This window comes from Arachis hypogaea, chromosome 15 (genome assembly GCF_003086295.3).
Source record: "Arachis hypogaea cultivar Tifrunner chromosome 15, arahy.Tifrunner.gnm2.J5K5, whole genome shotgun sequence".
Taxonomy (NCBI): Eukaryota; Viridiplantae; Streptophyta; class Magnoliopsida; order Fabales; family Fabaceae; genus Arachis; species Arachis hypogaea.
In genome coordinates, this window is record NC_092050.1 from 18,955,975 (window position 1) to 18,968,667 (window position 12,693).

The following is a 12,693-nucleotide window of genomic DNA, read 5'->3' on the forward strand; positions in this document are numbered from 1 at the left end:
GACGTGTTCTTTCTTAGCCTCTGCCATGTAGACAAGATAGAAATCAACGATGCTTAACTTATCATCATACATGCATGCATATAAGCAAGCATATATATATATATATGTCTTATCTTGCTACCTACTATATAAGCTTACGTTGAAATTCTGAACCATATACGTAGGTTATTACATTACATAATAATATACATTCTTATCCATTGAACATTGCTTTATCATTCTAATTCTATTTTCTGCATGCCATGATTCTAAGAAAAATATATTTTCATAAAGTTATTTTCATGCAAAATAAATATTTAAAAATAATTAAATAATTTAATAAATTTAACTAAAATTATTGTTTAACAATTTTTAACCATATCAACTTAAAAAAAAAAAATAACTGTCGGTGAATTTTTACCAAAATAAAGTGCATTGGTGATTATATACGTTTCTCACCTTATTAATGATAGTGTCTCAGAGTTGGTCCTTCAAGTAATTAATAAGGTCATTATCATATAAAATTTGTATGTAATCAGAAACATATAGAGAGGACAAACTTGGAATTTGCTATATATCCTGACAAGACAAAAAAGTCAGTGAGATATAACATTGAAATTTCCAAACTTCATTCATCACTACCCTATATATTATGTCTATATATTAAGAGAGAGAGGAGACAATTAACAACTTAACTTGTCTGGTAAATCTTCAAGTTTTCCAACCATTACAATTTACAACTTTCTATCTTCCACCACCACTTCACTTACATTGATCAAAGGTTTGGATTCTTGCGCTTTCTTCTTCTTTTTTTTTTTTTAATGGAAACTGTACACCCTATGATATACATGATTGTACACTTTATGTTATATATTTCTAACAATATTTATGTATATGGAACATTAAATAGTGATGATGGGAAGAACAGGAAGCAGTGATGAAAGTGGATTGAAGAAGGGGCCATGGACACCAGAAGAGGACAAGATATTGGTTGATTACATTCAGAGACATGGCCATGGAAGTTGGAGAGCCCTTCCAAAGCTTGCTGGATTGAACAGATGCGGCAAGAGTTGCAGATTAAGGTGGACTAATTACCTCAGACCTGATATCAAACGTGGAAAGTTCTCTGATGAAGAAGAACAACTCATCATCAACTTGCATGCAGTTCTTGGCAACAAGTAATTTCTAAATTTCACTCTTTCAAAATATATAACTATCAATTTAGATCAAATAAATTGATAGCAGTTTGTCTTTTCAAATTGACATACTTAAAGAGGTACTTAGCAATGAAAACAACCTTTTCAATTTAATTATTAGCATTTTGGACTAAACTATCCCTACTTTAAGAATTTAATTTTCCATGTACCAACAGTCTAAATAATAATAATAATAATAATAATAATAATAATAATAATAATAATAATAATAATAATAATAATAATAATAACTAAAATTATTTTATTTAATATAATATTTATAATTTTATGTATATAATGTTTATAGTTATATATTTATTATATTTAAAATTATATAATTATCTTAATGATAATTAATAAATATTAAATAAAATAATTTTAAGTTATTTGAATTGATTTTTTATTATTTTTTAAACATTATTAGTAAATAAATTGTGTATTATTGTTATATTAGCAAAGAAATTAGTTTTAGAATTTCTTACTTAAACAAGTTATTTAAACGCATGAATCTAATTACATGATTATACAAAATTCTTATTTTTATATCATGAATTTGTTAGAAAATCAATCAAGAGTGAAGTCAACTAATTGAAAAAAAAAATATTACAAAAAAAACAACTTTTATTATTCTAATTTTTTGAATTTTAAAATAAAAAATAAAAAAATGACTTAATTAACTTATATTATAATTAGCTCTCTAAATTTTTTCTTATATTATATAAACTTTATGAATTAATTACATAAATAATGAAGTGATTATTATTGATGATAGGTGGGCAGCAATAGCAAGTCATTTGCCAGGGAGAACAGATAATGAAATAAAGAATTTCTGGAACACACATTTGAAAAAGAAGCTTCTTCAAATGGGATTAGATCCAATGACACACCGTCCAAGAACAGATCACCTTAATCTCCTTACCAATCTGCAACACATTCTTGCTGCTGCTAACATTGTCACCACTTTCACAAACCCTAATCATCAAATCAACACTGCTCTAAGCCTTCAAAACATGCTTCAACCCATGCCTCCTGCACCCTCAAATTTACTCAATAATCTTGGATCATCTTTCTCATCATTATCACTGCCAGATACTCTTCTTTATGAAGGTTTAGGGTTGAATGTAAATGACCATTCTACCCTTCATAACATTATTTATAATGCTTCAAATTCAGCTGCTTCTTCCTCTCAGAATCAGTTCCAAAACTTTGATCAACAACAGATGATGATGACGATGATGAATGGTAGCAGAAACAATAATAATAGCAGTAATTGCAGTGAGTCTCAGAATTTTGACGAACAATTTGGTTCAACAAATGCTACTACTACAGTCACACCATCAAGTTCACTTCCAAATCTGGTTTCAGTTTCAGCCTCACCTGAACGTTCTTCTTCTTCTCCAACCAAGAATAATAATAATAATATTATTAACAGTAATTCCACCTTTGAAATTTGGGGAGATTTCATGGATGTGGATCCAAATGATGCGTATTGGAAAGATTTCATTGAGTAAGTTTAGTTTATTTATTTGCTTTAATTTCCCTTCTTTTTATTATATTTTATGTGTCTATTTTTAATTAGGAAAATTATAGAAAGACAATGAAAATACTAAACAATGTGAACAATGGATATATCGGATGTTCATTTCATTATATGTGCGGATGATTATTCTAATATTAAGATTTTGAGTGGGTAATTTGGAAGTATAATGTGTTTTGATTTTATTGGTAGTTGTTCATATTGTTCAAAAAAATTATTAGTTACCTAGTATAACCCAATTAAAAAAATCTCCACTTGCACTTATTGTTCTTATTTTTTTTTAACAACTATGCTACATTGTTATAAGAAGGTTGATAATTAAGTATTGGATAAAATATATATAAATATAGTGATTAATTTGGTAATGAAACAAAAATTTTGTTTCTCTAATTTATCTGATTATTTATTATATAAATTTTATATAGCTAACTTATTTTTCTCTCTTTTTTTTTTTACTTTATCTGTTTATTTTGTAGCCAACAATCTAACCAGCCATGGTCGACAGTCCAATGAAGATCACATAATTTGATGTTTATAATATATATCAAGGCAATAATAATGGGATTGTATCATTGTTCTGTAGGATCAACATATTGTTTCATTTAGGTATATTATATATGTTTCATATGTATTATTATTTGACCATGGATATAATTTTTTTTTCTCTTCTATCTTTTCATTCACATTTTATAGGAACTTCCATTGTATAATGATACGGACTTGTACGCCATGTAGATTATTATAATTAATGATTTACAGACTTTAGGCCCTATGATGTAATCATTTATCTATTTTTTAATATAAAATACAGTAATTATATTTACCTGTTTCACTTTTTATGTGCCTGAGAAAAAAGAGGTAGAGAAAATAAATAGATTAATTAGTTAAATAGAATGAAGACTTAAGTTGAAACTTGAAGAACGGGCAAAAGTGAGTGAATATATCAAACGATTAGTTTTATAGAGACTATGACACGAAATGGAAAGTATGAATACAACTGAAAATGACACATTCATATATGTTGTGACCTGTGAAGTAAAAACAGGTTCTAATAAAGAAACAAAGGGGACAAAACCAAAGTCTAACTACTCATACTATTAAATGATGGGAACACTGCCTAATAAAATATTTTGTTTATGCAACAAAATTTCTCCTTCACATTAATTAGGAAGCAACATAGAAAATCTAATCTATTTAATGATATAATTTACTCAAAAGGTGAAGTGGGTATGATCTTTCTTCTATACCGTGTTCATGATAATCAACATTTTTTTATAAAACAAAGTCAATAGTTTTTGTTATTAGTTAGGTACGACTCTTGCTATTGATTTCGACCCAGTAGAGAAGGCAAAAAACCGATCAGGAAAATAATAATGGTAAGTGTATATAAAAAAATTAACTATCTACCAAATAGTCCTAACATATAAAATACATATTTGACATCTCATAAGAAAAATATTATACTAATATAAACAAATTTGATTATTTATATATTACAGATTTATTATTCTATTACAACAAATTTGATTATTCTGATAGCTGATTATTTGATGACTGATTTTTAATATATATAAAATATTTTTAGAAAAAATAAAACTAATAAGATGTAATATTTGTACTAGTGTGACTAGAAGAACCAAAAGATTAGTTCCGTTCATAATAGCCAAACGTTCTTATTTGCTTCTTTGTTTCTTCGAACAAAGGAGATATCTTCAACCAGACGAAGTAGGGATTAGTTAGCAAATGAAACTGTTGATTTCATTAATATACACAGTAACACGTATTATGTATAAGAAACAAACGTTTGAACGCCAGATATTTTCTAAGGCATTGTATCATGCATGTGACCATAATTAAGTTATTAAATCCATTCCATGCAAAGTTTAAAGTATAATATACATGTATCCATCCCATCCATTCAGCAAAAAGAGAAAGAGAGAGATTGGCGGATGCCATCAGCAAAAAGCACAACCTTTCTCCGACCGGGGCGAAGTCATGCGCTAAGAGTCAGAGAGATCACTGATGAGAGCTTAAACTTTCGGACTTTCGAAGAATTTTCAAGCTGGAAGATGATCTCAGTGCTTGATCTTACAGTCACTTCTTTCCACTCTGCTTCTGATGCCCCTTCAGTTCTATAGTCGCGCAATGCATACAACACTTGGAGCCTAGAAGGAGCTGCAAATCAAAGCAACTGCAAATTATAACAATGAAACTAAAGAAAGCTTTGCCTCCCTCCACTAAAGACAGGTAGCTACCAGTTGAGACCATGATATAAATGAAATTCAACGTTGGAATAAGAATAACATAAGCATTAATAAACAGTGATATAGCCTCCTTATGGTATCTATAGATAATCTATTAGTTCAACTGGTGCATAAGAGTCAATGTTAGAATATGTAGGAAAGTCAATCTTATCCTCTCTCAGAAATTTTACACCCCAATTCTTGATTTTAATTCATAAACTCTGTAAGAGAGAGGAACTGTTTACACAGCTAAAGATCATTGGAAAGCAAAAGAATAGTTTATAATTTATTTCGAAAAGATTACCTAGTCCAAACATGCTTGTCTTTTGGACTGTAATACGCTCAACTTTAGATCTTCTAATCTGACTCAAAGCCTGAAGATCTTCTTGCTTGCCCTTAAATTCGAGGAACTCACCCAACACGTACTTATTGGCCTTCAGTTCCAACCTGCAGGCCAAGCAATTTATTTTATTAGTAAAGAAGTCTGATTTGGAAGCATTAAATGATGCCAAATAAATGAGAACTAACCTGTCCCATATTGGAGCTGTGCTAAGGACAAAATTTAGATTCTGTTGAATAGATTCTTGCATATCCTTCTTCCCAGCACGAAAGGGATTCTTTACCCAACCGGAAAACATATTCTTTGGTCCAGGCTTCATTTGTACCCATTCATCATGGGTAACTACTTCAGATGGCAAACTACTTGCTGCAATGGTACTGCAAATACAAATGAAGAAACACAAAATACATCAACAGGAAAGTTAAAATAATAGAGAGAAAGAACAATTTATCACGAGCAACTTACATGACATTACAACAAACAAAAACTTCTAAGAAATAAAGCCAAAATAGATCAAAATGCAATTTATCATCATCCTGTATGTTAACTGTTATCACTTAATCTTCTTCTAGCTCCTTATTATCATGTTTATCATTATCTAATACCGCAGCCTCATCATTTAGAAATTAGAAGCAAAAATAACAGACTCCAAATATTCCATTCCACCACATCAAGCTTCACAATAGTAAACTTGGGTCTTTGGTTTTTACAAGCATCAACTTTTCTTCTCTTCTACATGATTTGAAGTTTTTCATTTTATCTTTTTTACCCACAGGTCAGAAAATGTGACCCTTTGAAAATATTAGAAGAGATTTAACACAGCTCATAGGAACAATTATACAAGTTTCAAAATCATACCATAATTTAGGGTTAGGAAGTACAACTTTACAAGATATGTATCCTTCAGGTAAAGCTACTCCTCTTTGCTCAAGATATGATTCAAGGATAGAAGCTTGCTTTCTTGCTTCTGCCACCTACATAGTTCAGGAAACAGAAAGCAATCAAGCCATGTCAGTTTCCTGTTCATACTAATTAATAACCATCTGATATTAGTTTCTGATTCAAGCCACCCTATGAACCAGCATTGTAGCAACAAAGACATTTAAGAGATGCAGTTCCTCACAGGATTAGGGTGACGCTCTACTTTATGGCTGCTTGTTTTTTCACAGGCCCAAGTACCATCCCCATTAACTGTTAAAATCCCTGAGTAGTTCTTCACGGATATCACAACTACCTCCCTGAAATATCAGAAACAGAGACATTTAAGGAATGAAATCATATAACTGATTATTTGAAACTTCAGCAAGTAAATGCAGAAAGAAGTAATAAATAGGGTCACGAGTATGCCATTTTCTCCATTAATCAAACAAGAACAGTGACACTGTCAGAGCGAACAAACAATTGAATTGACAAGAAATGAAAATCAAAAAAGGAAAGTACTCTTTTTTGACAAGAACGATGTCAATGCTCTGTCTGGAACTAGTATCAGCATCTGGAATTCGAAGACCAACATAAACATTTCCTCCGTAAAGCTTTTGAACCCTGAAATGCGAAACATTAAAGTCACGTGGAATTCTTCGACCAGCTAGAAAATTAAGTGTACTGAGATTGAAAACCTCATAAAAAATTGAAATTTCTCAAAATTTGAGGAAATTCGTGCCCTAGATTGAAAAAAAAAATACGAAAGAGAAGTAAGAAAAGGGACCTATCGGCGACGGAGAAAAGAGCAGAAGAGTGATCAGATCCTTCAACGTCCAAAATGTCGTCGTCGTAGAAGAATCGTTTGATCAATTTGTAGAATACCAATCCGCAGATAATCGCTGCCCACATCATCGATAAATTCGTCTGCCAAAAACTGGAAGAAAGAATAGATAAGAATTGGGGGGGGGGGAGTGCGATTTGGTTCGAATTCTTGTTGAGTGGGCAAAGCCAAATAGATTCAGTTGTGTGCCCAAAAAATCACTGTTCAACTTCAACTAAGTATTAAGGTTTCAGCTGGCTACTATTATCACTCTATCATTCTCTGCCTTCACTGCTAAGCAAACATTGAACAAGTAATCAAATTCAAATATATGAATAAAATCTCAAATTTTGATATGAGAAACTCTTGGTACTAGTAATTTTTACTTTTTTTTTCAGTATTTTTAATCATTATTTAATTAATATAAATATTAAATTATTTTTAATAAATAAATTTTATTAATTTATATATATAAATTCTAAAAAATATGATGTATATTGTATTTATTTATGTAAACAAAATTTTGATAAATATAGGTGTAAACTATATTTTTTTTGTGTGTAAAATTTTTGTAAATATAGATAAAAATATTGTTAGTCAAATATTGACAAAAAATAATAATATTTATTGGTGATATAGTATTGTTCTTTGAATATTTTAATAGGATAACAATTTTTTTTTTCTTTCTAAAGCCCTTGAAAATTAATTTCATTGGATAGGTGAATCTCTTTATCGTTTTGAAAGGGAATAATTTACTTTAGAGTAATATTTTAATAAAATTTATTTGTCTAATATGAATATTAAAAATTTGATTGCCAATGACAAAAAGACCAATTTATTGGACAATAATAATTTTTCAAGACTTTTAAATAATAAAATTTTGTTAAAAACTAAATACCCTGTCTAAAATTTTCGAGGAAGAATTTGAATGTTTTCGAAAATATACTTATATGCTCGTAAATAGTTAAATATTTATTCATTTATTTATTTACTTATTTTGAAGCTACTCTATAAGGTAGTGTTATAATAGGAAAATTGTAGGAAATGGGATTGCCAATTCACTTATCAATTCTGTTTTCTAGTTGCAATTGCTTATCGCCTCACTCAGTTTGTCAGTTTATTTTTGGTGTGCACACTTGTGTTAATGATAACTTGCTGCCAACCCCAGAAAGAAAAAGAAGAAAAGAAATAAAATGTGATCAGATAAGAAAAATCCTAAACAATATTACAAGCAGATATGATCATCATCATAAAACCATAAATAGGTGCAGCAAACAATTTGATGTTCAATATGTAACTGCCAAAGTGGAGTATTAACAAAATGTGTTGTTTGTTTGTTCTATTTGCTACCACTCTTTTTCTTGAACAGGCTTCCAAGCTTGCCAAGTGGTGATCTCTTCTTCTTCTTGAATTGTTGTTCCTTTGATGGTGAGCTTTCGTTTTGGCTTTCACCATCACTCTTGTTCTCTACAGCGGTGGCAGCATTGACTCCAATGTTCTTTGAGTCAACAACTTCCTCTCCAAAGGAATCAAAGGGTTCAGGATCTTGTTCTTTCCCTGATGATAACTCCTTTTTCTCAATCTGGCAGCTCTCCCACATTTTGAATTCAACTTTTACTGAATCATCTTTTCCTTGCTTCACTTCTCCATTCACATTCTCTGGTTTCGGAGATTCAGACTTGTTTTCTTTCGATACATCATCTCCTCCATGTCCATGTCCATGTCCGTTCTCCTCGGAGAATTCGACTACTTTAGGGAGCAAATCGTAGTCCTTCTCGCTCTCTGAAAGATCTTCATTATCCTTGCTGTCTTTTCTAATTGTAGCTTCTTCAAGCAGCTTAGATAACTCCTGCACCTTCTGAATAGATTCGAGTTCCCTTGCTCGGAGTTCTTCGTTTTCCTGGAAAACATTCTGAAACTCATTCTCTTTATCCAACAAACTCTCCTTCAATTTCATGCTATCCGCCTGCGCTTCTTTCAGTGATTCTTGCAGGTGGATCACCTCAGCCTCCACTTCTTTTAGATTTTCCTTCAGTTGAGCTTCTTCCTCCATCTTAGCACTAGATTCTTCCTCAGTTTCTTTAAGCAAATGAAGCAACCTATCTATTTCTTTTCCCAGAGACGTGTTCTCTTCTTTGGTTTGCTTTAAGCAGTTGCTTAGATGATTTTCCCTCTCCTCCCACTCTGTCTTGGAGCTCTCATTGTCCTCCTTCAAATTCTCGATTCTAAATGTAAGATCATCAATCTCACGCCGTGCATCATCGAGCATGGACTCGTATTTTTCATTCGTAGCCTTTAAAACGGCTTTTAAATCTTCAACCTGCAACCCATAGCTTTCATGTTCAGCTTGGTTGGCTAAAAGCTTTTCTTTCGCATCTCTAGCTTCTGCAGTTACCTCATGTAATGCAGAAGCCAAGCTTTCCATTGCCATTTTGCTCTTCTCTTCTTCATCTCTACATATCTCCAATTCATTGATGAGTTTGTTTTTCTCTTCTAATAGGATTTGCACACTTGACTCTGCAAGCTTCTCCTTGCTCAATGCCTGGGCTTTCTCTTCCTCAACAGTTTTGAGTTCAGATTCAAGAGACTTGACCTTCTTTGACATTTCATGGATTTCCTCCTTAGCCACAAGAAGGCACTGCTCTGAGTCCTCAAGATCTCCTTTTTGTCTCCCGATAGTCATTTCCAACAACGCTACCTTCTCTTTGATAATATTGATTTCAGATTCGGCATCATTCAACAAATCATTGTTTCCTTCAAGCTGTTTTGTCATGGAGTCCAAAGATGCCGATGCAGATCTCTCCAATTTATTTGCTTCTTCAACTCTCATTTCTAGTTCCTCAACCTTATTTTTCCACTCTTCAAGCATACTATGTGCATAAGATTCAGCCATCTTTGCAGCTTCAAGCTCCACATTAAGCTGTTCAATATAATTCTCTTTCTCCGTCAACTTCTCATTGTAACCTTTGGCCTCCATTTCAATTTTTTCTTTGAGAACCTCTATCTCTGTTTTTAGCTTCAAAACAATCTGGTTTTCACTAGCCTCGGTTTCCAGCTTCGAATCTAGCAAGGCTTTCAAATACCTCAGTTCGGCTGAAAGATTATCTGCTTTCTCTGCTTGAACCTCAGCAAGTTTTGTTGCCTCATCAGCATGAATCAGTGCCTGGTTCTTTGCATCACAAGTCATGGCGAGTTCTTGCTTAACCCGCTGAAGCTCCTGAGTGGTGGAGAGAAGAGAAGCCACATCCACGGCATGCTGGCTCCTCACATTTTCAAGCTCTTTCTTCCATTCTTCTTCCTTCTTCTGGACAGCTTCAATTCCAGCCTGTTCCAACTCAACAGCTCGGAACTTCTCAATCTCACAATCCTCCTCAACCTGCTTTTGAGCCACCAATGCTTCTCTGAGTTTCTCATTTGCTTCCTCGGCCAGCTTCTGGGCTTCTTTCAACTGATCAAGTGCTTTTGCCTTCTCTTTCTCAGCCTGAACCAGCAGATCCTTTGCTTTCTTTAGTTCTTCTTGAGCAAGATTCAACTGGGTCTGCAACTCTGAACCCTTAGCAGCTCGTGGTTGTGGTTTCTGAAAAATCAAACAACATAATAAGCATATTTTTAAGTACAGAATCAAATTCAAATAAGGACTTAAGATATATATTTTTCCATTTTATCAACTACCACAAGATCTTCAGCAATTCACTAGCAAATACCAGGCTAATAATGTTTACTTATTAGTTATTACACTACTGTAGAGAAATCAAACATTCAAAGACTTCAAGTTCAAATGCTTCATCTTAAAACAGAATCTAGGAAAATCGCGCCTAAACATTAAATCAAACATGACCCATCTCAACATTTGAGATGACTTACATCAGGTGGAGTGGTGACCGGCCTTGGTGATTTTCGCTCAACATTGGGCTTCAAATTCACAGTTCGCGGTGATCTTTCTGCAGAAAGGCGCGAAGCTTGCAGAGGCGATGGTGATTCAGCTTCTGACTTGGGAACTCCCTTGCTGAGTTTGCTCACTCTTGGAGTTGCAGGGGATGCTTTATTGGAAGTGGCTGAAGCAGCTTTGCCGGGAGTGGTGGATGGTGCTTTCTTGGGAGTGGCTGATGCTGCTTTCTTGGGAGTAGCCGGTGTTCCTTTGTTGGGAGTTTCAGATAAACTAGATCCAAAAATTTCAATCATAATGTCAATACACATCAATACTGCATTACATGACATAAAACACCAGAAGCTATAAATAACAGAATCAAACAGCTGCGAAAATCATATAGTATGGATCTAAGGCCAAATTCAGCATCTGAAAACAATGCCAAACCAAACTCACTACAAACAGAAACACCCAGCATGAGAAATGAAATGGGGTTTAGTAATTCAGTAATTGTGAACCAAAAGCGAAGATTTTTGAGTTGAGATTAGGAGATGGTGATGAAATTATTGCTTTAAGAAAAGCATGAGGTGTATAAGAATTCAGAACTCAAGACGAAATAATAAAACCAAACAAAAAAAAAAAAACAAAAGAAGAAAACAAAGTGAAACCCATATGCAAATTTCACGTCGAAACTACACAGAAAGCCAAAAAAGCACATAAAATTCAAACACATAATGCAGCGGGGATTAAACACAGGTTTAAAGGTGAAAACTTTAGGTCGAAAAAACGTTCCACAATGAACAACAGATCAAACAAAAAAGACCATATAAAAAAATGAAGCTTTTCACAGAAGAAGCCAGAAACCAGATCTTCAAACAATGGAAATGAAACCCAGAAACAACAGAACTTGAGTTACCTGGATTTTGAAGCCATTGTGATAGAAATGTAGCTACCTAACAAAAGCAGATATTGGAATGGGTTGCGTTTGGTGTAACTCTTAACGTGTCAGTTTCAGGGTTAAGAATGTTGGACTTCCTACCAACATTGTAAGAAAAAAGTAGAAATTGAAGAACAAAATCATAAGAATGGGATCAGTTTACAGAAAAGACGGTTCCTTTCATTTCCAAGAGTTTCTGGGATTAAATAATTATTTTTTGGAAGAAAGATAATGATGATGAGGATGAATGAGATGACAAAAACAGAAAAACCGGCAAGCAGGAGTTTACAGAGCATAAAAACTGAACCAAATAATTTGAGTTTGAGTTGGTTTCCAAATTTGCGATAAAAATATTTTCCTTCAGTTTTTCAGTTTCTCTCTCCTAAGCCTTAACCCATTTCTGATTTCTTTTCTCTCCCTCTTTCTTGGCAGTGGTTTTGCTTCTGACTTTGATTCTGAGCGTAGATATCTTTACTTCAGCTCCAAGAGACTGAAATGACAAAAGTAACCCTCATCGTGCATTTTTAAGTAAACACCATTTTCACCATAAAAAGTTAGATAAGGATAACATCATATTAATTTCTACAACATGTGCAACAAAAATTAACTATTAAATTAATTATTTATATAAAATAAAAAATATTATATACTGTTAGATTAATTATTATAAATATATATATTATTTAATTTATATTTTATACGAATGATTATTTTATAATATATATATATATATATATATATATATATATATATATGAATGTCCTAAAAAAATATTACATGCATGTTATGATTGACATTTATATATAAATCGAATTTATTACATTCGATTTAGTCATTTTAGGAATAAATAGA

General features: G+C 32.4%; 3 protein-coding genes across 3 annotated transcripts; 1 reads left to right on the forward strand and 2 right to left on the reverse strand.

Moving 5' to 3' along the window:
* Positions 1–626: 626 nt before the first annotated feature.
* On the forward strand, positions 627–3,544 carry LOC112749820 (transcription factor MYB41). Its single transcript, XM_025798225.2, has 4 exons — positions 627–760; positions 890–1,157; positions 1,948–2,682; positions 3,189–3,544. Exons 2-4 carry the CDS (start codon positions 892–894, stop codon positions 3,223–3,225), a joined length of 1,038 nt encoding a protein of 345 aa, XP_025654010.1. The 5' UTR covers positions 627–760; positions 890–891; the 3' UTR covers positions 3,226–3,544.
* Positions 3,545–4,444: 900 nt separating this feature from the next.
* On the reverse strand, positions 4,445–7,391 carry LOC112749821 (uncharacterized). The gene is made up of 7 exons (XM_025798227.3): positions 7,001–7,391; positions 6,736–6,837; positions 6,419–6,533; positions 6,154–6,269; positions 5,484–5,672; positions 5,260–5,402; positions 4,445–4,887 (listed from the first exon to the last, which is right to left on the reverse strand). The coding sequence occupies exons 1-7, from the start codon at positions 7,126–7,128 to the stop codon at positions 4,706–4,708; spliced, it is 975 nt and encodes a 324-aa protein (XP_025654012.1). The 5' UTR covers positions 7,129–7,391; the 3' UTR covers positions 4,445–4,705.
* An 826-nt stretch (positions 7,392–8,217) lies between these two features.
* LOC112749819 (WEB family protein At3g02930, chloroplastic) lies at positions 8,218–12,341 on the reverse strand. Its single transcript, XM_025798224.3, has 3 exons — positions 11,821–12,341; positions 10,901–11,195; positions 8,218–10,613 (listed from the first exon to the last, which is right to left on the reverse strand). The coding sequence occupies exons 1-3, from the start codon at positions 11,835–11,837 to the stop codon at positions 8,376–8,378; spliced, it is 2,550 nt and encodes an 849-aa protein (XP_025654009.1). The 5' UTR covers positions 11,838–12,341; the 3' UTR covers positions 8,218–8,375.
* Between the last annotated feature and the right edge of the window lie 352 nt (positions 12,342–12,693).